The sequence below is a fragment of the Lonchura striata genome, chromosome 17, assembly GCF_050655825.1.
Source record: "Lonchura striata isolate lonStrDom1 chromosome 17, ASM5065582v1, whole genome shotgun sequence".
NCBI lineage: Eukaryota > Metazoa > Chordata > Aves > Passeriformes > Estrildidae > Lonchura > Lonchura striata.
Window position 1 is genome coordinate 2561041 of NC_140719.1, and position 22533 is coordinate 2583573.

The 22533-nt window shown below is 47.9% G+C and overlaps 1 protein-coding gene across 5 annotated transcripts in view; it reads left to right on the forward strand.

The window, feature by feature from the left end:
• Positions 1–22533, forward strand: part of LOC110482829 (discoidin domain-containing receptor 2) — a 59747-nt gene that overhangs the window by 18058 nt on the left and 19156 nt on the right. For all 5 annotated transcript variants that reach the window (XM_077787835.2, XM_077787836.2, XM_085593791.1 and 2 more), the window contains 6 exons: positions 8902–9033; positions 13033–13135; positions 15108–15336; positions 19312–19459; positions 19612–19717; positions 20832–21018. In XM_077787835.2, coding sequence (XP_077643961.1) covers positions 8970–9033; positions 13033–13135; positions 15108–15336; positions 19312–19459; positions 19612–19717; positions 20832–21018 — 837 coding nt within the window. In that variant the 5' untranslated portion in view covers positions 8902–8969. The remainder of the gene's footprint in view (positions 1–8901; positions 9034–13032; positions 13136–15107; positions 15337–19311; positions 19460–19611; positions 19718–20831; positions 21019–22533) is intronic.

Consider the following 22533-nt stretch of genomic DNA (forward strand, 5'->3'; position numbering starts at 1 on the left):
GATGTTCCAAAATCCTGTTTTTGGTTTGATTTTCACTGAACTGTCTCAGAATTTGACTTTCACCCTTGCAAAAATCAGCAGTTCTCAGCTACTAAGTGCAGCTCTATGCAAGGGTTTGCTTCTCTTCTGCTTTTTCAAAGAGCTTCCCCCAGTAATTATGTTTTAGTTTTTAAATAGGCTCAACTATGAGCAATTTGCAAAACAAAAGGTTGTAGATAAGGACCTGTTACTGTAAAGTCGGTATTTTTGAAGGTAGGCAGTTGATAAGGAAAGTTAAAGATGACTGAAAAAGCACAGCAAATATATCATGGGGCAGTGAGAAATATTTTAATATCTATAAAACAAAATAAATTTCATCAGCGGTGCTTATATCGTTAGGAAAGGTTAAACCCAACTGATTGCTGATAACAGTGCAGAGAAGTAAAACATTTCTTTCCTATTTTTGTGGAGAACCTGGATGATATTCTCTTGGAATACCTCCCATTGCACTGGTAAGCAGGGAGGGTGTTAAACCCAAGATAACATTTCAGAGTATTTTGAAACTTGAGCAACATTGGAACCTGTTTGTTTAAAACAAATTGGTAAAGCAGTTTTCTGAATTTTGGCTGCCAATTTGTAATAAATCTGGGAAGACCAAAGGAGTTCCAGAAGTTTGGGAAAGCATAAATGTTGTAGCAGTGTTTTAAGATGGAGAAGGGAGCAGGTAACCAGCAGGCAGTGGAGACCAACCTCTGTCACGTTAAAGAAGGAGCATGCTCAGCAATTGTTGTGCTCTGATGGAAAGCAGATCATGTCCAAAAAAAAAAAAAAAAACACAAACCCAAAAACCACATCAAATTGTGAGTTTAATGAGATTCTTGCACTGGTTGCCAAGAGTAGCTGCATTGGCATCATATACCTGGATCCTGAGGGATGCAATCCTGCTGTCAACCAAAGGCTGCTGCTCCCAGGAGGGAGAGAGAAGAGGCTTTGCTTTGGGAGCAGGACTGTGCTGGATCTGCTGGGCAGGGATTGATCCCTGCCATATCCTTCATGCTTTCCTGCTTGCCTCAGCACTGCTGGTGGGCTCTGAGCTGAGAAACACCTGCCTGGGCAGTTGTGGGGGCTCTGATCCTTATCCCCAGCCCTGCCCTTGCCCTGTGCCAGGGTGGCAGATCTCAGTCTCCCTGTTGCTGGTCAGCACTGTGTTCAACGAGTTGATTTAGAAAGTGCCACCTGATACCCCTCAAAAATAGTCAGCAGTGGGAATGTGATCCTTGCACTCTGTAAGCAGAGGGCTGAGGAGCTGGGCTCTGACATCAGTGTGGGACAAACTCAGCTATTCCCTAGTTTCCCTGTGAACAAGCCAGTGGGAGTCACGGCAAAATCTGACTAGAGCTGTCTCACTGCCTGGAGGGAGGCTCTGTCTCACTGAGGAGAAGCTTGGGAGAAAATATTAAGCAAATTAATACTGAATCTTGGTTCTCTGAGCAGGCTGAGTGAGTCAGCTGGGACAAAAGGAGGCTCTGGAATATCCAAGAACAGGTTATCAAGGAGGATTGACAGTGATTGTCAGATGAGATAACAGGAGCTGGGATAAAGAGAGATAAAGTTTTCCTTCTTCAGGCAGTTGAGCAGTGGGAGAGGTTGTCCAGAGAGGTGGGGGAAGCCTCCATCCTTGGGGGCTTTTAAGACACATTTGGACAAAGCCCTGTGCTGGCTGCTCTGAAATTGGTGCTAACCCTGCTTGGAGTAGGAGCTGGGATTAGATGCTCTCCTGGGAATCTCCTCCAGCCCAAATAATTCTGCGACTCAGCAACCTGATCTCCTTCTGAGTGCGAGTTAGAGCATGGTTAAGTAAAAGGTTATGGTGGAGCCCCCTGAGAACAGGGAGGGAGGAAGGTGGTTTAGATTGAGTGCTCTTAATACCCCATCTGTCATCTCTGTGGTTAACATGTCATGGGGATGGTTGCTATGTGAAACTTTGCAGTGGAAGATTGCAGGTCTTGAGAGATCTATTGCTGACTTTTAGTTGATGTATTTTAAGGATTGTTAAAGAAAAAGATAGAAAAGCTGTAGAGAGGTGCTAGTGTTTAGGAACAGTGAAAATGTCAGTGTGCTAAATGTTCTTTGGGCTTGTCAGGGTAGGAAGAAAGCTCTGGAAAAGGACAGTAAGGGACACTGCTGCTTGGGCAGGGAGAAGGGAGGTACTTGGAGCTGCTGGTTTGTGCACAATTTTGTTTTCCTGCCACTTCTGTCCTGCAAAGTTGGGAACTGGAGCCTCTGCAGTTGAGGGGATGTGTATTTTGGAGGGTGTGCTGGAGGCTCCCCTGCCCCTGCTGCTGGGTGGGGGCTCCTGGGGAATGGCTGTGTCCTGAGCTGGGCCCTGGCAGGTCTGGCTGGGTCATGGGAAGAGCTTCCAGGTTCCATGGTTGAGGTGAGCACAGAGTTCCTGTGCCCTGGATTGAGGGGGAGGCTTTGGTTTTTGTTTAGCTGAGCTAAAACCCACCTTGTGGTGCAGTGAATTTGCATTTCTTTATCTTTGGCTTTACCTTTCTAATGGTTTCTAATTTTGGCCTTGTTACTTGGATGGATTAAATTACATTTAATGCATGTTCATTTATCCTCAAGTCTGGTTTTGTGACAGAAGCGCTCTGGGCAGTTTCACAAACTGAGAACAGCCCACTCCTGTAGGACTGGCTGACAGGCAGTGGGAAGAAGCTGGAGGATTTACTGGTCTTGTGCAGGAACACCAGCATCTCTCTGGGCTGTAGGTGAGGCACTGCCTCATGTTTGAGTCCTGTGTTACATGCTGTGGTGTGGGTGACTGCAATGCTGTTTTTCTCCTGAAATCTAGCAGGAGTGAGGTGTCACTTTCTTCATAACCCCATTAAGATGTTTGGCTAGAACATGGAAAACAAGGCTCAAACCCTTCTCAGCCTCAGGGCAGGCCTATCCCCCATCTCTCAAGAGGGTGACCACAAAGTACACCCAGACCTTGGTGTTCCCATTCTTCTGCCACTGCCTCAGACTCAGCTCTGTGGTGTCCCTGTCCCCACCCCAAGTGCCACTCCTAAATGCTGTCCTTTTTGTCCCACATTCGTGTCTCTTGTGACAGGTCTCCCAATGCCATCTCTAAGATGATGCTGGAGCCTATTCCTGTCTCAATTTCCCTGTTCCTCTCAGTTACTTCTCACATGTCTCTTTATTAACCCAACCCTTTCACCTAAAATCTGTTTGCTTTTATCTGTCCATCCTTGTTGCTTCTCTGGACATCACTTAGAGGTGTCACTGTTTCTGCCCAATGTCCCCCACCGTGTTCCCAACATTGCAATGGGTTTTTCCTCTTTCTGACCACCTCTGTTGATGCCTAGATCCCAAATCTCCTCTTGCAGCCTTGCACTTCATGCCAGGATCTTGCTGGCCCTGCCCAGCTCCCCAGTTACTCTGACACGATGAATTTTGGTGTCACTGTTGGCACTTGGTTTGTCCTGGTGTCATCCACATGTCACACAGAGACTTCTCCACTGCTGCCTGGTTGATTGAATCCAGGGAGAGAGACACCACACTCTGAGCTCACCTGGGGGGAGATTTGTTGCCTTATTTTCACAGGGCTCTGGCACAAGCAGCGTGCCTTGGGCCATCCTTCACCCTCCAGCAGTTCTGCTGGAGTGGGTGGCCATGTTCTCTGGCCAGCAGCCCTGCTCTGTTTATTCAGTCTTGTGCCAGTATTTGAATTGTAAACTAAGCAGAACATTTTAAAAAGTGATCAGAATTCTTTCTACTAAGCGTTTTCATCACCAAATTCTGTTTGGTCCAAACCAGAGCTGCATATTCTCTAGGGGAAAGCTGCTGGGCTGAGGTCTCTCAGATTAACTCTGAGGCAAAGAGAAATGCTCTACCATTGTTTTGGAGCCAGAAAAATGGAAATCACACTTCCCAGCCTCTTATTTCTTCAAGCATCAGATATTGCCCCAATTATTATTTTTGCTTCTTCCCCGTTGAATTCCTTTAGGAATGCTAGGAGATGCCATGCACTCCTCCTGATTGTTCCTGGACCTCTTCTGAGGATGCTTTGATTTAGGATAGCCCCTCCTGTTGTACACAGAGCTCTGTGTGATACACTCTGTGTCCTGTGGAGTTTCTTGGCGTGGCTCTGGGCATCTGGAATGGGATTCCTGCAGCAAACCCTCAGGTCCCACTCTGGGGTAATGATCTGCAAAGGAACCAGTTAAAACAAATGCCTGTTTCAGTTGGGATCTAGAGAGGCTTGCAAACATGCCAGACCTCTGTAATGGATCTCTGGAGGGAGAACAGGGCCTGGAGGAGCTCCAAGTCCCACCTTCCTCATGCACATCACTGAAGAACAGCTCCCTCCTGTGCTCACTGAGCCTTTGCTGTGCTCTGGGTCACAGCCAGCTGCTCCTCTGTGGAGGCATGGACTGGCTTTTCAGGCATGGTATCTGCTGCGTTTATTGGGGAAAAGTGCCCTCTTTTGCATTTCTTGTTGAGTTTTTCAACAAGTAGATTTTTTTTTTCCACTCTCCCAATGATTGTAACAGGATTTTATTCTCCTGCAGCCAGCTGTTAGCAATTAGCAACTTGATCCAGTCAGGCCTGGGAACAGAGTTTAACACTTTCTTGCCTCTCAGAGGATATTGCTAATCCTGTTTTTACTGGTTTCAGGTTTGTGCTGTAGTTCTGGCACTTGGTGTGTATGTGTGGGCAGGGTGGGAAGATAGGCATGAGTACAGCAAAGGACTAATGCAGCTGAAAGAAAAGTATGGAGCCATTTACACAGAAAAAGTCCTTAGTAAGATGATTCCCAAGCAGTCTGTACAGAGGGTTGTATTTAGTAGTAATTCCAGCGTGTCCTAGCTCTGGGAAGTGTGTAACTTGGGAATCCAGTCTACTCCTGGATGAGATTGAGACTCTGCACCAATCAATATCAGTAGCTCTTCAAGCAGTGATTTCTGCAGCTGGAGCTCCTGAGTGGGGCTGAACCTCCTTCAGAATGTTTCACCCTCTGGAGGATTTAAACAATTCTTGCTGACCCTGCTTACAGCTGCAGCTGCTGTGGAGAGAGCTGAGAAATGGCATTAGTTTGCTCCCTCTGTACATCACCTCTCCCAGGACTCACTGACAGGCACTTCAGTGAGCCAGCACTGGGAACCAAATGTGGTGGGAAAAACAAACCCAGCAGAACCTGAACCAGCTGCTGAGGTGCCTGTGCAGGGCTGCACTGCTGGAAATAGTTCACCTGTGCCACATACAAAGGTGAGAATTCATGGTACCAAACTGGGGGAGACAGGACTAGTCCAGAGCAGCCTTTCCTTCTGTCAGCAGTGCAGACACATCCAGAGAGGATTCATCCAGCTTGTCTTGGATACTCTTTAGGCAAGGGCCCAATTCAAAGCCAGCTTTTGTGGGCATAGAGCTGCTGGCAGGTGAGCTCTAGGTCAGCTCTGGAGCTTTCCTTTCCTCTCCTGGAGGCCAGACTGGCCTGTATGGCCATCTTCTAATTCTGGCTTGCAGTTCCCCCAAGCCATGCTATTTTTGTGGCCCTGCAGAGGTCCATGTGCCCATCAAGTCCTGAGAAGCCCTTGGTTCTCAGAGTGACACTACACCTGTCTGTGCCCCCCAGTTTGTACCTTTTCTCCAGTGCTGGTTGCTGGCTCAGTGGCAGGAGCTGAAATGGTGCTTGAACATTTTTTGTGTGACTTCCCTTGTCCCACACTTCATTCCTTCTTTCTTCTTGATATTTTACATCCTTATCACCCCGTTCAGGTGGTTCAGTGATGTGACTGCCTCTGTGGCAGTACAAAAGGTGTCATAAAACAAATGGGCACTTATGGTGCTTGTTCAGGTGAGACAGTGGTGCTGCTTGTGGTGCATTTATTCAGTTGCTGTGACATTGGTGGCTGCTGTCATTTTGAGAGGACTGGGGCACAGCACAACTACTCTTGTCAAAGGAAAGTCCTCATGTAAAGTCTCAAGGTGAGCCCCTCACAGTGCCTGCAGCCATCCCAGCTGGGCTCTGAGTGCTGATGTGCAGATGTGCTGATGGCAGAGGGTGGATGATGCCCTGCTCTTCATCCTTCTTTGCTGGGTTTTGGACCAGATGGGAAACAGGCACTGAACACTTGCTGATGTCAGGGGCTGCTCTCATTTCTTTCTCCTTCCAGCAGTGAGGCTTGGGCCCTCAACCTAACCACAGTCCCTATTTCAGTGCTTTCCCCTTATTCCTGGACAAGTTAGAGAGAAATCCCTGTGCGTTTTGGTGGAACCAGCCTGAGTTGTGAAGCTCACACAGTTTGCCAGGCTCTGGAGGAGGATGAGGGTGTGCAGTCTGTGTGCAATGTCATTGGCCATTGGAGGGCTCCTTGTGGGGAGCTTTTAAACATGCAGCTCAGCAGTCACCTGGGACATGTCTCCAGGCTGCTGTTCTCCTTCCAGGGCCCCCTCAACAAGCTCTGCTCAGTGGCTGTGGGAAATGAATTTGTAGAAAATTCTTAGAACTTGATAGAAAGTTTACATAGTATGTATTTGTATGTAGACTTTGAGATAAGAAATATTAACTTAGTAATACTATAGAATAAAACAGACACTGTTGAGAGAGAAATGGAGCTAGAAACAAGTTTAAAGAGTGGTTTTGTAACTATGACTAGATACTTTAGAGAAATAGAAAGATGTAGTGGGGGGTGATTTTAGTTGATTGGTTTTAAGGTGTTTATAACATAGTGTGATTAAAACTGATAGGTTAAGAAATGCTTATATTATAATTATGAAATAGTTAAATTCTGATTGTGATGGTGTGAATTATAACATCTGTATTGTCTCACCCTTCACATGAGACTAAAAATAAGAATAAAAGTTTTTAAAACACCTCTCAGTTGCTCCATCTCTGGGTCAAAAAAAGCTTAATCCAACAAATGTCTGGTCCAGCTTCGGCACCCATGGGAAGGATCTATCCCAGACTTCACCCCTGTGGTGCAGCTATCTGGGTCATGGCCACAGCACCACCAGACAGGTCTCTGCTGCAGGAAGGTGGCTCAAGTTAAAGCCTTGGTGTTGGTGACAGGTCCCTTTCCCAGGTCCTGTGGCAGGACTGTCTCCCCCATTCTGAATTCTCTGTAGTTCCCTTTGCAGGTCCTGCTTTGGGAGCTCCCAGGACACCTTAGCAAATCACCTGCATAAATTGACACTCACCAAGTCTGTCTTCTGCCCCAGAACTTCTTTACAAAGTCTCCCTTCAATTCAGTGCACAAAGTCTCTTCTCTGTGGGAGTTGCAGTCTGCCCTGGGATGGTGGGAATCCATGTGTTTTCAGCAGCAACCCTTCCATTCCAGGAGGAAAGGATGACCTGAGATGCACAAACAGCTGCAGAGTGCTTGGTCAGAACCTCTTCTGTGCTCACCAGACCCTCCTGCTGAGATCTGGGCTTGTGCTTTGCTTTTTGCAGGCTCACCACAGGGGATGCCACGGGATCACAGCCCCTTCCCAGCCCTGGCCAGGGTGCTTGTGTAGGGAGCCAGGAGGTGGCTGAAGCAGCAGGGACCTGGTGATTTTAAGGTGTTTTTTGGTTGCCTGGCTGGGCACAGCAAGGCACAGCCACCCAGCATTAGCTCCCCCTCCTGCCTGCGTGTTTGGCTCCCTTCCCAAGAAGGCCCTCAGTTGTTTTTCAGGCTCAGAGCCATCTTTTCTGATGGAATCCAGCAGGGACAATGGCCAGTAGCATATCCTTAGGAAAGAGAATAAAAACAGGGCAAGCTCCAGTGATTCTAACCCTGATTTAGCTTCTGGGTGTCCAGCGATCTGCAGCTGGGGGATTTCCCAAGCCAAAGGTTTTACCTTTGGATTTAAGGAGCTGTGTTCCTTGGGTATCCATGGCAGCTCAGGGCTGTGACTGTACAGTTTAATTATGCTGGGTGGAAAAAGAGAGCCTTTTGTTACCAGGCTCTGAGCTAATGGCATCTGATGCTCCTGCATGCATGCACTGGCACAATGGTGGGTCCTTTTATAGCCTCTCCTCCTTCACTAACAAATCCCAACATTCAGTGTTGCCTTTTTACTAAAACTCCTAGGATTCTTGAGCAAACACTTTAGCGTCCTGGCAACTTTACATTTATTGATTTGTTCTGTTTTCTTTTCTCCTGGCATTCCATTATGAAACAGAGCCTCTAACCTGCCTTCTGTAGAATTATCCTCCAGGATGGGAGCCTCCCAAGTCTCTTTGTAGTGAATGTGGGCACAAAGAATTCACATAACTGCTGATCTGACCTGTTCCTTTAGGTGTTATCATGGCTTTCCAATTAAACTTCCAGTGTTTAGGCCTTTGCTCTTTTCCTTGTTTCCAAACAGGAAATGAGTGTTCTCACCTGTGTGAGTGCACATGCACTTTTGGCAGCAGTGTGGCCATGCAGGGAGAGATTTATTTTCACCCTGCTGTGGACCTCTATCTTAAAGTTGTGTGGCAAGTTCCAAGGTGCCTGCTTGGCTACTTGGTGCCAAGGTTTAGGTGGATAAAGCCTGCTTGGGGAGCCTGGTTGGACTGCCCAGGTTAATTTGTAACTGTAGTTTCACTATTTGTTAATTTAGAAAGGGAAGGGAAGTATTGATGAGGGAGAAATTACTTTGCATTGGACTTGTTTAATTGCAGTTAAAAGGGTACATCCATCCACCCAGGACTCATGGCAGCTGAGGGCCTGGAAGTTGGATTGCACTGGTAGCTTTAGGGGTGGTGTAGACAGTCGAGTGATCATTGGTTCCTCTCTAAGCCTCTGATCTGGTGATGAGCAGAGCAGGGCTGAGGTCAAAGACGCTCTTGAAGGCAGGGAAGATTGCCCAGCCTGTCACGAGGCAATGACACAGAGCAGTCCTGTCTCTGGAGGACTCATCCTCTCTCTTTGCTTTGTCTTTCAGAGATGTAGATGGCAGCTGCTGCCTTTGAAGGACTCGTCTGACCCTGTGCAGCACCTCCAGTTGCTACCATGATCTTCTGCATGCTGCTGCTGGCCTCCCTGCCTGAGCCCTCTGGCACCGAAGTCAACCCTGGTAGGGAGCTGCCAGGCTGGGAGAGGACTCGTCTCCCACCTTCTGTGTGCTCCTTTCTTTGCCTCTCGTGGGGATTGAGTGTGAAGGCTGCATGTAGAGATAATCACTGTAGTTCCCAAATGTCCTCTGGACTGAGATATTCCTGGACAACTGTGCTGGAGTGGGACACTCTCCTGCCAGTCCCAGGAAGGCCCAGCACATGGACATCCTCCTTTCTCTGTCCACCTGGGCCTGTCCTGGGCTCTGAATATCCCTCCATCACTTTGGCTGTCTGGCCTGCAGAGCAAACCTCGCTCCAGGCTGGCTCAGAGGTTCTGTGCTTGCTGTGGAAAACAAATTTCCAGTTAGCAAAGCATCAGCTTTAGCCACAGCTGTCCAGCCAGCCAGGGGCATTCTGGAGAGAGAAGTGTGGAAGGACAGATGTAAACTTTACCTGGCACAAAGATAGGGTGGAGACAAGGATATGAGCCTGAGTCCCTGTGGAGGGCAGGACCTCTCATCCTACAGCATTTGGCAGGATACAGTCATGATGGAGATGAATAAGTTAATGTGTTGCAAAAATTCCTGTAATGAGGTGTTTTGAGCTGGAGACAGTCTGTGAAACAAATGAGTTTAATCCTTTTCCAGCTTGGCTGAAGGTGTGGTGAGGCAGCAGTGCTACCCCGAGGGCCTGGGCTGGCTCTGCTGGGGCTGGCTCTGTTTGTTTGGAGCCCTTTGTGGCTGGCTCTGACCCTGCTCTGGCCTGTGGATGTTTGCAGAGGTTTGAGGTTGTGCTGCAAGCAGCCAGAAGTGAAGTGAGGGTTGTGGGGGGAGCTCAGCAGCATTCCTGTGCTCCTGTTGCACAGCATTCCCTGCACTGTGCACCCCACCACACACCCAGCGTGGGACTGGGGCTGCCTCTGCTTCTGGTGGCCAAACCTCCCAGAAGAGGAGGGAAGGCTGGAGGGGCAGCCCCATGCAGATTCCTTTTGATGGTGGTTGGTGCAGGAATGGCTCTGCCACACCAGCTCGAAGGAGGTGGGTGGGCTCTGAGCACAGGTCTGTGATTCCTGCAGGAAATAGCCCCTCACACCTCTCAGCTCTGCCTGTGACATCCTCGGGCAGCTTTGCTTCCTCAGCTCCCCCAGCTGCTCCAGTGCCTCTGCCTGGAGCTGGCCCTGCTCTTCCCAGGCAGATTCCAGCACCATAGCCCTGCTGGTGCTCCTGGCTCTGATGCCACAGGCTCCATGGATCATCCTGACCTCCTGGTCTGCTCTAGGAGCAGCCTGAAGCATCTCCTCATTGCCTTATAACTCACAGGGGCTGCTTTGGGGGTGATTTCAGACCTCTGGAACAGGGTCCTGGTGAGTCTCTTGTCTAGCAGGAGATGTTTGACCTTCCTGACAGATGGGCTGGGCCACCTCTCTGAGCCCCAGTGTCTCCTGAGTGCCCACTAAAGGGTCAGGAGTCCTGGTGGCACCTAAACAGAACCCAGGATGGTTTTGTTCAAAATAGGTGCATTTAGTGAGAGCCTCGTGCTGCTGGTTTTGGTGAGAGCTGTGGCCACTCTCAGAGTGCATCTCTCAATGCCAAGGACACTGGGTTCTGCTGCCAGCCCTGGGGTTGTGAAGAAATGGGTTTTGTGCAGTGTTGCAAGAAGAGTCAGTCCCCCAGAGCCCTTCCCAAGTAGCTCTCCATCTGGCATTGCTGGCCAGTGTGTGTCTGACCTTTAAGGTGTGACCACACAGGACTCCCAGTGCAGGAGCACAAAAAGCACTTTCTGCTCTCAGATGGTGACCCCACCTTTTTGGAACATCTCTATGCATTTACCCATAGCTCAGCAACAGATCAGGTTGTACTGGTCTGTGGTGGGACAGGTGAGAGTGAAGACAGTCAGGGCTGGTTTGGCTCCCCAAATAAGCTGATGGTGCAGTGTGAGAGCAGAGCTGGGACTCCTGGCTGGCTTTCAGCAGCCCCATTGTTCTTGATCCCAGGCAGACACCAGTTTCCTCCCAGGGAATTCAAGGCCTCTTGGCCAAGCCCAGGCTGATGTGGGTGATACCAGGGGCTCACCCAGCTCAATGGCCTGGCTCCATCCCTCTGGCTCTGGAAAGGTGCATGGATGGGCTGGCACACAGCAAAGCTTTACCCCAGGGTAGCCTCAGGTCACTGCAGCTTCCAGAGCCACTGCTTGGGTATTTATTTGCTTGTGGTGGCTGTGAGTTTCTTCAGCTGGTTGCTTGAACTCATGGGAAACTGTGGCATTGGAGTGTTTAATAGGTAAAGGATTTATATTCTATTTTGGAACTCTCCTACCTGACCTTTTGATGCATCCTGGTTCTGGTGTTTTGAGAGACAGCGAGGATATCTATTGTTCAATATAAATTAACTATGTCATACTTCAGTAATCCCTTTTGTAAAGATGAGGCTGCAGATCTTTCTTTCATCATCTGTGTTGCCTTCTGGTGATGGAAGCAAGGAGCAAGAGCTCTATTCCTTTCCTGCCTGGCATCTGACCATGAACACGGGCAGTGCTGTAATGCTAATTCTAGTTTGTTTTATAGGTATTCCCATGATTTTAGAAATATTAACATTAAAGCATTAAAAAGAACAATTTTACTATTTATTTATTAATATTAAAATCTAATATTTATTAACATTTAAATATTGACATTTAAAATATTAAATATTTTTAATATTAATTAACCTAGTATCATTAGCAAATGTCACCTCGCCAGCCATCTCCTTTACCCAATAATTTAGGAATGCTTAGCACATCACACATTCACTGATTCAGTGCCTAACAGCTGCAGACAAACCCTATTGAAGCCCCACCCTCTGTTTGCAAACATTTCTACATCAGATCTGTCAGGCAGTGATTCAGCCTGAGGTGTGCTTTATTCTATGTAGTGATAACAGCAAGGTGGTTTTCATCCCTCTGTCTTGTCTTATAGCTTCTGAACCTGCTGAGTGGATTTCATGGAATGCCAGAATGTCCTGAGTTGGAAGGGACCCACGAGGACCCTTGAAGTGCAGCTTCTGTTGAGCTGTTTCCAGGTTTGGTACGAGGATGGCAGGAGATGGGCTCCAAGGTCTCTTCCAACCCAGCCCATCCTGGGATTTTGGGAAACCAGGAGGACACCCAGGGCAGCCCTGCCTGAGGCAGAGGCAGCCAGAACTGCTCCTGTGCCTGCAGCAGTGTGGCTGGCAGTGGTTGCATTCAGATTTAGAGTTTTCCCAAACATCTCTAATATTCCAGGACATGTTTAAAATCTTCTGTCAGGAGAGAGAACCTCGAGGCCAGCTAGGATTTCTCAGCTGCATCTGCAGGGTACTGGTGTGGGGAGCTTTTGGAGATGCTGGCTTGAGCCAATTGTGTCTGTGCTCCATGGAGGCACCAAGTTTGAGAACATTCCCATGCTGGGGAGAAATGCTGCCTCCACTTGAGGCTGGAGGCAGGAGCAGGCTGGGATGAGGCAGGATGGATGGATGGGAACTCCAGCCTGCAGTGACAGGACAGAACAGATATTTCCATGACTTGTCATCTGTAATAGATGTTTAACTTCTCCCCTGTATCTGCACAGGTGAATGTAATAACTGTTCCCATTTGAGCACAAGTCAAGCATCCAATTTGTTCCAGGGGAAGAAAAATCTTGAACAAAGTCTTCCTTTTTATGTCACATTATTATTGATTAATAATTTGCCGTTGTAAATTTGGCCTGTGCAACCAGTAATAATAATATGGTTTGGGATTTCATGCTCTTAAAATGTTTCTTTGTAAAGTTTTTGCCTTGCCTGGGCTCTGCTGAATGTTACTGTTAGTCTAATGCATTACTTATAATTTCAGTTTATGATAATTATGGTGTATTTAATACCTTTTTTTTTTTTTTTGCATTCTTTATTTTAGCATTACCATGTTTATTTTCTGGGCATGATAGCATTTATTTAAACTTGCCTGGTGATTTTAAAAGAAAGGAGTGCTGACCTTTGTTGTTTGCTTGCCTGTGTTGCCCCTTGCAGCAATCTGTCGTTACCCTCTGGGCATGCACGAGGGGACCATCCGGGATGAGGACATCACTGCTTCCAGCCAGTGGTACGACTCCACAGGGCCCCAATATGCACGGTGGGTTCACCTCTGAAAACAAATTTAATCCTTTTTTCCCCCTAGAAACCCAATATGTGGCTGAGGAAGAAGATCCCCCACCATTAAAACCTTGTTTGCTGCTTTTGTATTCAGTCTGGGTAGTGCACAGTGAAAGGCCAGGAGGCCATGGCAATGATCACAGCTGTGGTACAGGAAATTCTCATTAAATATTAAGGGGAAAAACTCATTCTCCATGAGAATGAAGTGGTGGGAGGGGGACCCAGAGAGGTGGTGATGTCTCAGCATTTGGGGACTTGGCTGTACAGGCCTTGAGGAACACAGGGCAGCCTTGGAGCTGGCCCTGCTGTGAGCAGGGGATGGGACTGCAGACCCCAAGGTTGCCTCTGACACCCATCTTTCTGTCACTCTGTGAATAAATCTCCAAAGGATTTGGGACTTACAGGCAAGCCAGCGACAGTGCCCCTGGGATTCTTGTGGAGTGCTTTAAACTAAATCACAGGAAATCCTTTACAAGGATGAACTTTTCAACAGCATCCTATTGAGGAAATGGGCTGTGCTCACTCTGCCTCAAACACCTTGGAAATGCAGAGTTAAGGAATTGTCAAGCAAGCAGCTAAATTATTTTCTTCACTGTCAAGGAGGCCTACAGCTTTTCTTTACTTTTTTTTTTTGGTCATTTTATTTCTCGCAAAGTTATTAACTGATGATTCACAAAAGAGTTGCAAATGTGAATTTCCTTGGAGTGGTTTGCAGTGGTGATATCAACCATTGCTACAGCTTTGTTGCAAGTCAGACAGAAATTTCAGGTTGACTGTGATACTTATATTTTTATGATGAATTCAGGCACTCCAAAATCATAAAATTCTCCTGGTGCTCAAATATTATTTTTTCTTAGTGTGTGGTAGAGCAGTGATGCTGTGTGCTGTGTTTTTAATAGTGTTTGAGCAGGCCTGTGGATCTGACAGCTGGGAGGTTTTTCCTATGAGTATGGCTTATTTCCAGTGCTGCAAACACTTTGGGCACCATTTTACCATCCTCTCTTTGCTGGATGTTCAGAGGGTGAAGGCATGAAGCTGACCTCATTTGGTTAGAGGTCAGAGTTGTCCCATGCAGATGTCTGTTCCTGTCGCTTCAGTCACCCTTCCTGCCTTTTTTAGAGGTTTTTTTTTTACTTGCGATTCCAGTGTAAGAAAATCTTGCACAAACAGCTGATCAGCCAGAGATTAAAATCTTCTCTGGCCTGAGCCATGACCTGCAGTGACTCCTCCTGGGTACCACCTTCCCTGATGCCCTCACTGATCCCATCAGGTGGAGATGGGGTAGCTGTCTGAAAGCCAAGGGCACTTCAAGGGCTAAGAAATCCCTGTTTGTAAAAAAACCCACACATTTTTGGTGTGCAGATAAATTTGTCACAACTACAGCTCTCACAATGTTCAATTGAGGAGCAGAGACCTCCCCCCAACTCTCCTAGCAGCATCCTACACCAGCAGCTCTGATGACTGCAGGAAATGTGAACTGTGCATTGAAATGACCCAGAAGAATTTCAAACAGATCTTATGTTGCTAAAATGTATTTTTAAGATGGCTCAACTTTGAGCTTTGTAAAGCTGAAGGAGGTGATCAAGCAGAAGTTCAGGCCTTACCATGTGGGGTTTAGGAGCAGTGAGGATGCACCTGGGCAGCAAGGTGTTGCAGAGCAGAGAGCAGTTCCCTGCTGAGCAGCAGGGTTGTTTCTGATCAATGGGGAAATTCATGTCTGGGGAAAAAATTACTACAAGTAGTTAGTGAAAGGTATGTGGGACTGAGGAGTTGTTCTGTATAGGGCAAACCTGTAGGATTTGAGTCTCAGCTGACCATCATCCCAAAGGGCAGAGACACTTGGTAGCCATTGCTGGTTTTGTTGCTTCCTCCCAGTCCTCACAGTTCTGCGTGTTCCCTCAATTAATCATCGGAGATCTGATTCCTTTTAATGCGTGCAATTTCCCCCTCAGGTTACAGAGGGAAGAGGGGGATGGAGCCTGGTGCCCAGCTGGTTTGCTGGAGCCCGAAGATGTGCAGTTCCTGCAGATTGACCTGCACAAGCTGTTCTTCATCACCCTGGTGGGCACCCAGGGCCGGCACGCCCGCGCCACGGGCAAGGAGTTCGCCCGCGCGTACCGCATCGACTACAGCCGCAACGGGGAGCGCTGGATCTCCTGGAGGAGCCGCCAGGGAGGCAGGGTGAGCCCGGGGCTGCAGGGCACGTCCTCCTCATCCTGCTTAAGTGTCGTGGTGGGGAAAGCCAGGTGTCTGCTAAGGAAGGCATGAGCCTCCCTTGAAATAGAAAATGGAAACCCCCTCCCTCTGAATTATTGTAATTTTGAAAGTAAGAGGCTCTTGGGCAAAGATGTGGGAATAGGAATAACAGTGCTTTGCTGGAACCCCTGGCCTGGTTCAGGGGCTCTGTGTGCTGGAAAAGTCTCTCCTCCAGCCCGAGCTTCCAAAGAAAACTCTGCAGTCTCTGTTGTTGGTCTCAAGGCAGTTTATTGCAAGTTATCTAAAAGATTTTCTTCTGGGGCTGCTGTGGTTTGCTCACAGCTCAGGCAGAGGCACACACACACCCTGACATCCTCTCTGACCCCGACTGCTTCTTCTCTCCCCGCCCAGGGCTGCTGCTGTCTTTTATATGGTACGTTACGTGTTACATGGTTACAGTTTTTCCCAATGCCTATTACCTATATTAAATGGGGATTTTCTATCTTTTATATGGTACATTATGTGTGACATGGTTACAGTTTTTCCCCAATGCCTATTACCTATATTAAATGGTGCTTTTCTATCTTTTATATGGTACATTATGTCTTCCATGGTTACAGTTTTCCCCAATGCCTATTACCTATATTAAATGGTGCTTTTCTATCTTTTATATGGTACATTATGTGTTACATGTTCACAGTTTTTCCCAATGCCTATTACCTATATTAAATGGTGCTTTTCTACTCTAAACCAATCTGTGAGTGCCAACATCACCAAGAACATGGAGGTAAGGAAGAAGAAGGAGGAAGAACAGGATCAGCCCACATTCCTCCATCTTAAAACCTCTGACCCCCATGTACAAAGTAAAACCCCCCTGTACAGGTGCTAAAACCTCCTTGTACAATACTAAAAAATTTTTCCCTCTACTTGGTAACTACCTCTACTACAATATCTAATCCTTTGTGACTGCTTGTTCCACCTTCAAAGTTGGTAATTCATTCCATGGCTCAAACCCAAAATCACAGCTGTTTCCAGCTGTCTGCCAGGGTCTCAAATGCTTCTGACCAAGGCCTGGAACCTCTAAAAATGTCTGAGGGACATTCTGAGTTCCAACAGTGCTTTACTAGGGAAATTAAATATACAAATGCAAGAGTACAAAAAAGGGAAAACAAACCCCTGCCAGAGTCAGAGCAGCCCTGTCCCCTGTGGGTCAGGGAGGTGGCTCAGCCCCATCCCAGGGGGGCTCAGCCCTCCTGCAGTGCCAGCTGTGCTTCTGCTGGAGCAGGATCCTGCACAAGGGGGGAGTTTTCCTTGGAGCTCCAGGGCTGGGGGAGATGGGCCTGGGCTCCTCTGGGAATGCAGGGGGAAGAAAGCTGCTCCTCTGGGAATGCAGGGGGAAGAAAGCTGCTCCTCTGGGAATGCAGGGGGAAGAAAGCTGCTCCTCTGGGAATGCAGGGGGAAGAAAGCTGCTCCTCTGGGAATGCAGGGGGAAGAAAGCTGCTCCTCTGGGAATGCAGGGGGCAAAGGCTGCTGTGCTGTTCCCAGGTCAGATTGGATCCAGGTAGGAATTCTTGGCTCCTCCCCTGGGCAGAGCCTCTCCCCATGAGATGCTGGAATTTTCTCAGCCATGCAGGGACACTCAGTGGCCAGGAACAGAAGATAATTAATAATTAATGGCCCATGAACAGCAGAGATCTCCTGGAGGGAGGATTGGCTGTGGGAGAGATACAGAAAAGTGCCCAATGAACAGAGGAGAACTGCCCCAGCTCTGACAGATGGGAATTGAATACACACCCAGCTGCACCTTGCAGCCTGAGACATTAATGCATCCTACTCCGTCCTGGCTCTGTTGGAGCAGTGTGTTCTGCCTCAGTTCTGTGACACCTGGTCTCATCCAGCAGCACTGCATCGTTCCTGACATGGGGAGCACTGGGCTCAGTAGGGGCCAGGACTGGAAAGTGCTGCTGGGTTTGTCTCTCACACAGTTTGGGTTTTCTGGCCCTGAGTGAGGGCATGCTCAGGAACAGCAGCTGCAGGATGTGGAGATGCGACACAAGGTGCATCACCTTCTTTGTTGCTCTCAGAATTTGGGCAGGATTCTCTACAATTCTACTGTGGAGCTGGTACAAAGATGCTTTTTTCTGAGGGGATGTTTGAAGTTTTCTTCCTTTGTCCATGTCCCCTGACCTGACTCCCCCAAATCAGGAAAACTCTGGCTCTTCACTACCTGTCTGTGCATGTCCCAAACATCACATGGGTGTCCTTCTCTTAGACACTTGTATCTAAATTGGATGTCTGGATGCCTGCTTTGGGATTTAAAACTGGAGGGGGTGGCAGGGAATTAAGGAGTTTCTGGGTGTCTGATAGCAGTGTTTGGTGTGTGGATGTTGAGGAGGAAGGAGTTTAGAGAGTAGGAAATGTGCTGAGCTCTCACACAGAGGCTTCCCTGCTCATCACAATTGTCTCATGCTGTCTCCAGACCTGAGCACAGAGCTGGGCTCTGTTCATACTTTGTTAAACTTCCCCTGGGACTCTCACCTGCAGCTGTCTGACCTGGTCACCCTGCCTTCAGGCTTGTGGAGTCTGAAGACTTAAGTCAGACTAGAGAGGTGCTGGGTATGGTGATGTTTCCTTGCACTGAGGGTGCTTTGGAAGTCCCAGCAGGGTCTGCAATGCAATATTTGGTAGCAGCTTTTTATCTTGTTAATGAATTATTTGCTCACCCAGACCTTTGATCAGCTGTTTGCCATTACCATTATATTGCCCATCCCTCACATTTTGATGTCTGCTACAAAAGCTGTGTTTGTGGGATGGGAGGGGAGGTCAAAATAAACAGTGGAGAGTTCCCAGGACACTGTTGGCACTGAGGGGAAGGGTGAGGTCCCTGCCTGTCACTGCACTGCAGCAGGATGGGGTGGCTGGGGTGATGCTCAGTCCAGGATGCCTCCTGTGCAGCACCAAACACTGCAGCACCTCTGGAATTGTGTTGGCTTGTGGAGAAAGGACATCAGGGCCCTCCACCAGGTAACTGGTGATGAGGGCAAGCTCTGTTACCTGTTGCTGGAACCCATGGATCCCTTGAAGGAAGGGGTTTCATCCAGTGACTGGAACTCTCTGCAGCTTTCACTCACACCTGCAGCCCCACCTGCCTCTCTCTTCTCCCTCAGTGCTGCCTGGGGGGGTCTGCAGTGAGCAGGAGGTGAAATGGCAGCACCCCTCCCACCCCATCAGCCACAGGATGAGCAGCAGCAGCTCCCTCCTGCAGATTCCACCTGGGGAACTCTCCACTCCCAAACAAAGGGGCACAGGAGCACCACTGTACAGCCCAACAGCACAACAGGGAGTGTGGGAAATGGAAAGATAGAAACTTCCACAGACACTGAAGGGTTCAGTCTACAGCCTTGGATGAAGCTTGGATTTATGTAAAAATAAAGTACACAGACATTAAGTAGAAAAATCATAAACTTACGTTTTTATAGTTATGACTACATAGTTATAGTAAGTAAGAATATGCCTTAAGTAAGAAAGAAACTATTGATAAGATGGTGAAGGGTTTATAATGTAGGAAGCTGTATTGATAAGATAGTGAAGGGTTTATAATGTAGAGGTGTAATTGTATAGAGTAAGCTAAGAGTTTAGAAGTGATAATAGAAGCATATGTGTGATAGTAGCCCATTGAATAAAAGTACCTGCAGTGCAGTAGAAGTAAGTAAAGGTGATAGGTTAGAAAAGCAAAATAAATTTTGTGGCAACTGTCCATTGGAGTAGAAAGTTACCTATTATCTTGTAGTGAAGATCTTGTGACTACTTTGAGCTATGGCCACCTGCTTGCTCTCAGAGATCTCACGGCCTCCGAGACTGAAGTTTATCTGAGCACTGAATCGTTCTCAGCCTGACTGTGGTGCCATCCCTTCCATCAGGAGAAGGGAGAGGCTGCAGCTGAGGCTGTTTCTCCTGCAGGTGATCGATGGCAACACGGACACCTACGACGTGGTGCTGAAGGACCTGCGGCCGCCCATCATCGCGCGCTTCGTGCGCCTCATCCCCGTCACCAAGGCGCCCATGACCGTGTGCATGAGGGTGGAGCTCTACGGCTGCGTCTGGCACGGTCAGCGCCCCTCCCCAGCCTGGCACGGAGGGCAGCCCTGCCCGGGGCTCCCTGCAGCTGCTGCCAGCCCTCAAACGAATAAAAATGTCGCATGGACACAGGTGATGGGAGCCCGCTGATGTATTTCTGAGGTGTATGGCTTTCTTTTCCAGATGGTTTGGCATCCTACAGCATCCCTGAAGGAGGGACAATAGCAGCTCCCGGGTTCCCCATAGTTTATCTGAATGACTCGACCTATGATGGCTATCAGGAACGCAGGTGGGAGAAGTTGTCCTGTTCTCTCTGTCACCGTGCAAATTCTTTCCTACTCCCCCTGTCACTGGTATCTCGTATCCCAGACGCTTCTTCATGCTTGTAGGATGTTGGAAAATGCTGGGTAACAATGTCTTGATAAATTCATATCTGATGGTTTCAAGCTGGGCTGATACAGTAGAGCTTGGATATTTAAATAAAAGGTTTTTATGTTCAGAGTAGGTGTTGCATGTAGCTGTCCAGCATGAACTTAGGAACCTGGGTCTGATGGGGAGTGTCAGGGAGCTGCAGATGTAGGCAGAAAACCCAACCTGCTAAGCCAGGACTCTTTGGAACGACTTAACCTCTAGTTCATGTGCCTGACTGGTAGGAATCTGCCTCTTCCAGCTGTTAATCCTAATTTGCAGTTCAAAGGCACGTGTACCTGTGCTCTAGTGACAGGAGGGCTCACCTGGGGTGAACTTACAGAGCCAAGGACTTACAGGGGGGGTCAGAATTGTGCCACACTGGCGTCTTCTACTCTGGAACAGTGCTTGGGAAACTGTATGAGGGGCTCTGCACCCTCACATAGGAGCGGGGTGGGGCAGGGTCCTGGCAAAGAGTCCAGTCAGCCTTGGAAAGAGCCAGTAACTCTTCTCAGGAGCGATGGCAGAAATGATCCTGGCTAGGTTTGGCTGTGGCTCATGGTCTCACTTCCCACTTTGCTGCCTTTCTGTGCCTGCCTGCAGGTTTTTGCCCACAGGTTCCCCCAGCAGAGGATGGAGCAGTGTTCCTGCCATGCAGCTGCATGGTGAGATGCTGCAGTTTCAGCTCTGTTGGGAGAACACACAGTGTAATTTTCCACACTGTCTGTCTTTGTTCTCCAGAGGCTCTGCCTGTAGCTCAGCTTTGCTGTTGGTCCTTGACACCAGTCCAAATATTTCTGCCTTTTCTCTAGCTGGGAATGATGCTAAAATCCCAGCCCAAACAACATCAAGGTGGTGCTGCATAAGAACAGTGATCGAGTTCTTGTCCAGGATGAGTCAGGAGCAGGAAAATGGAAGTTTTGCTGGTACCAGTTGGAAGATGCCTGTGGTTTCCCACTGGAGCTCTGGCTGACTGTTGGTTTCTCCCTGGCCAGGCACCTGTATGGAGGGCTGGGCCAGCTCACAGATGGAGTGCTGGGGCTGGATGACTTCACCCAGAGCCACCAGTACCGCGTGTGGCCGGGCTACGACTACGTGGGCTGGAGGAACGAGAGCTTCAGCACGGGCGCGGTGGAAATGGAGTTCCAGTTTGACCGCCCACGGAACTTCACCTCCATGAAGGTAACTCAGCCTGGTCCCTCTCCAGGGGGACAGGCTTTGGGTCTGGGGGCTTCCAGGTTGCCCCTTTGGAGAATTGAGTGGGTTGGAAGGGACCTTGAAGCTCATCTCGTTCCACCCTCTTCCACAGGCAGGGACACCTTGCACTAGACCAGGTTGCTCCAAGCCTCATCCAGCTTGGCCTTGAGCACAGGAAGTGCCTGTATCCTCCTGAATCCAGAATTTGAGCAGGAGATATCCCAAATTTTCCATTGTAGACAGGTGAAGCAGATGAGCACTTGCTTCTTCAGAGCTCAGACTCTCCTTCCCATATTTACCTTGAAGGAATAAAAAGCAGACACCTGAACCAGTCTTTAGGCAACTGAGATGGATTTAGGATGCAGGATTTACTAACTCTTAAGGTAAAGGAATGTGGCTGTGCTTCCATTTTGACCAAGCAGCCTCAGCCTGTGCCTGTGCTGTGGGAAATTATTTAAACACACAGGAGAAGCACGAGTTGAACTTTGATTCTGTAGTAAACAGCAGGATCTTTTAAAAAGGATTGGTGGCTTTTCTTGTAGAGATTTCAAATGAAGGAGAACCCACCACATCCTTAAGTAAATTGTTTTGGTGGTTACTTACTCTGGTTTTATTTTGTCTATTTTTAACTTGCAACCGTTGGCTGTTTGCCTGCTTTTGCTGGCAAAAAAAAAAAAAAAAAAAAAAAGAGAGTCCTGCCTTCTCAGAAATCTTCTGCTTCTAAACCATGATTTAACCACTCTCTTAATCTTTGCTTCAGTAAACTAAGTTGGCAGACTTCCCAATGCCTTCCTGGTGAGACCAAGGGTCATTTTTGGAGCAGTCACCCAATCCTTTCTTTCTTTGATGATTACTCTTTTGGAGGTACAGAATCCCATCAAATTGCATAAAAGAATGGTACCAATTTCCTGCTTTTGGACGATTCCTCTTTGTGAATCTTGTGATGATATTGATCCTCCAAGCCAAGAGAGAGGGAGCCAGTGGTCATTAAGGCTTAGGGATCATGCTAAAAATCAGTTCCAAGTTATTAGTGTCCAGGATTAAAGTCCAATGTGGAAAGCATCACTTAGATTTTGTCCCTGAGTTCACTACCCTGACTTGAGTCAGTCCTTGAGATTATTTTAGGAAACTCCCTCCCTTCTATTTAGTTTATTTTATTGCTAGTATTTCTGTGTCTCCCTCAGGTCATTGAAAAAAGCAGCAAATAATTTTGATTTAGGAATGCATTCCTCTTAGAAGAACAGAGACAAATTTGTGCCTTAAAATTTTTAAGACTTCGTAGTTGATAATGTTTTATCAAATTAATATAATACATGAGCATACACTATGCTAATTGGGGACAGATGCCTTCCAAAAATCTGTCTTGTAAACACAACCATCCTGATAAACCAAACACATCAGATCATAAGAACAGCTACTTTATCTAGCATCTAATTAAAAAGCTGTTCCGATTAGCATGAATTAATCTTCATTATTTACTGAATGTTGCCTCTTTCAGCT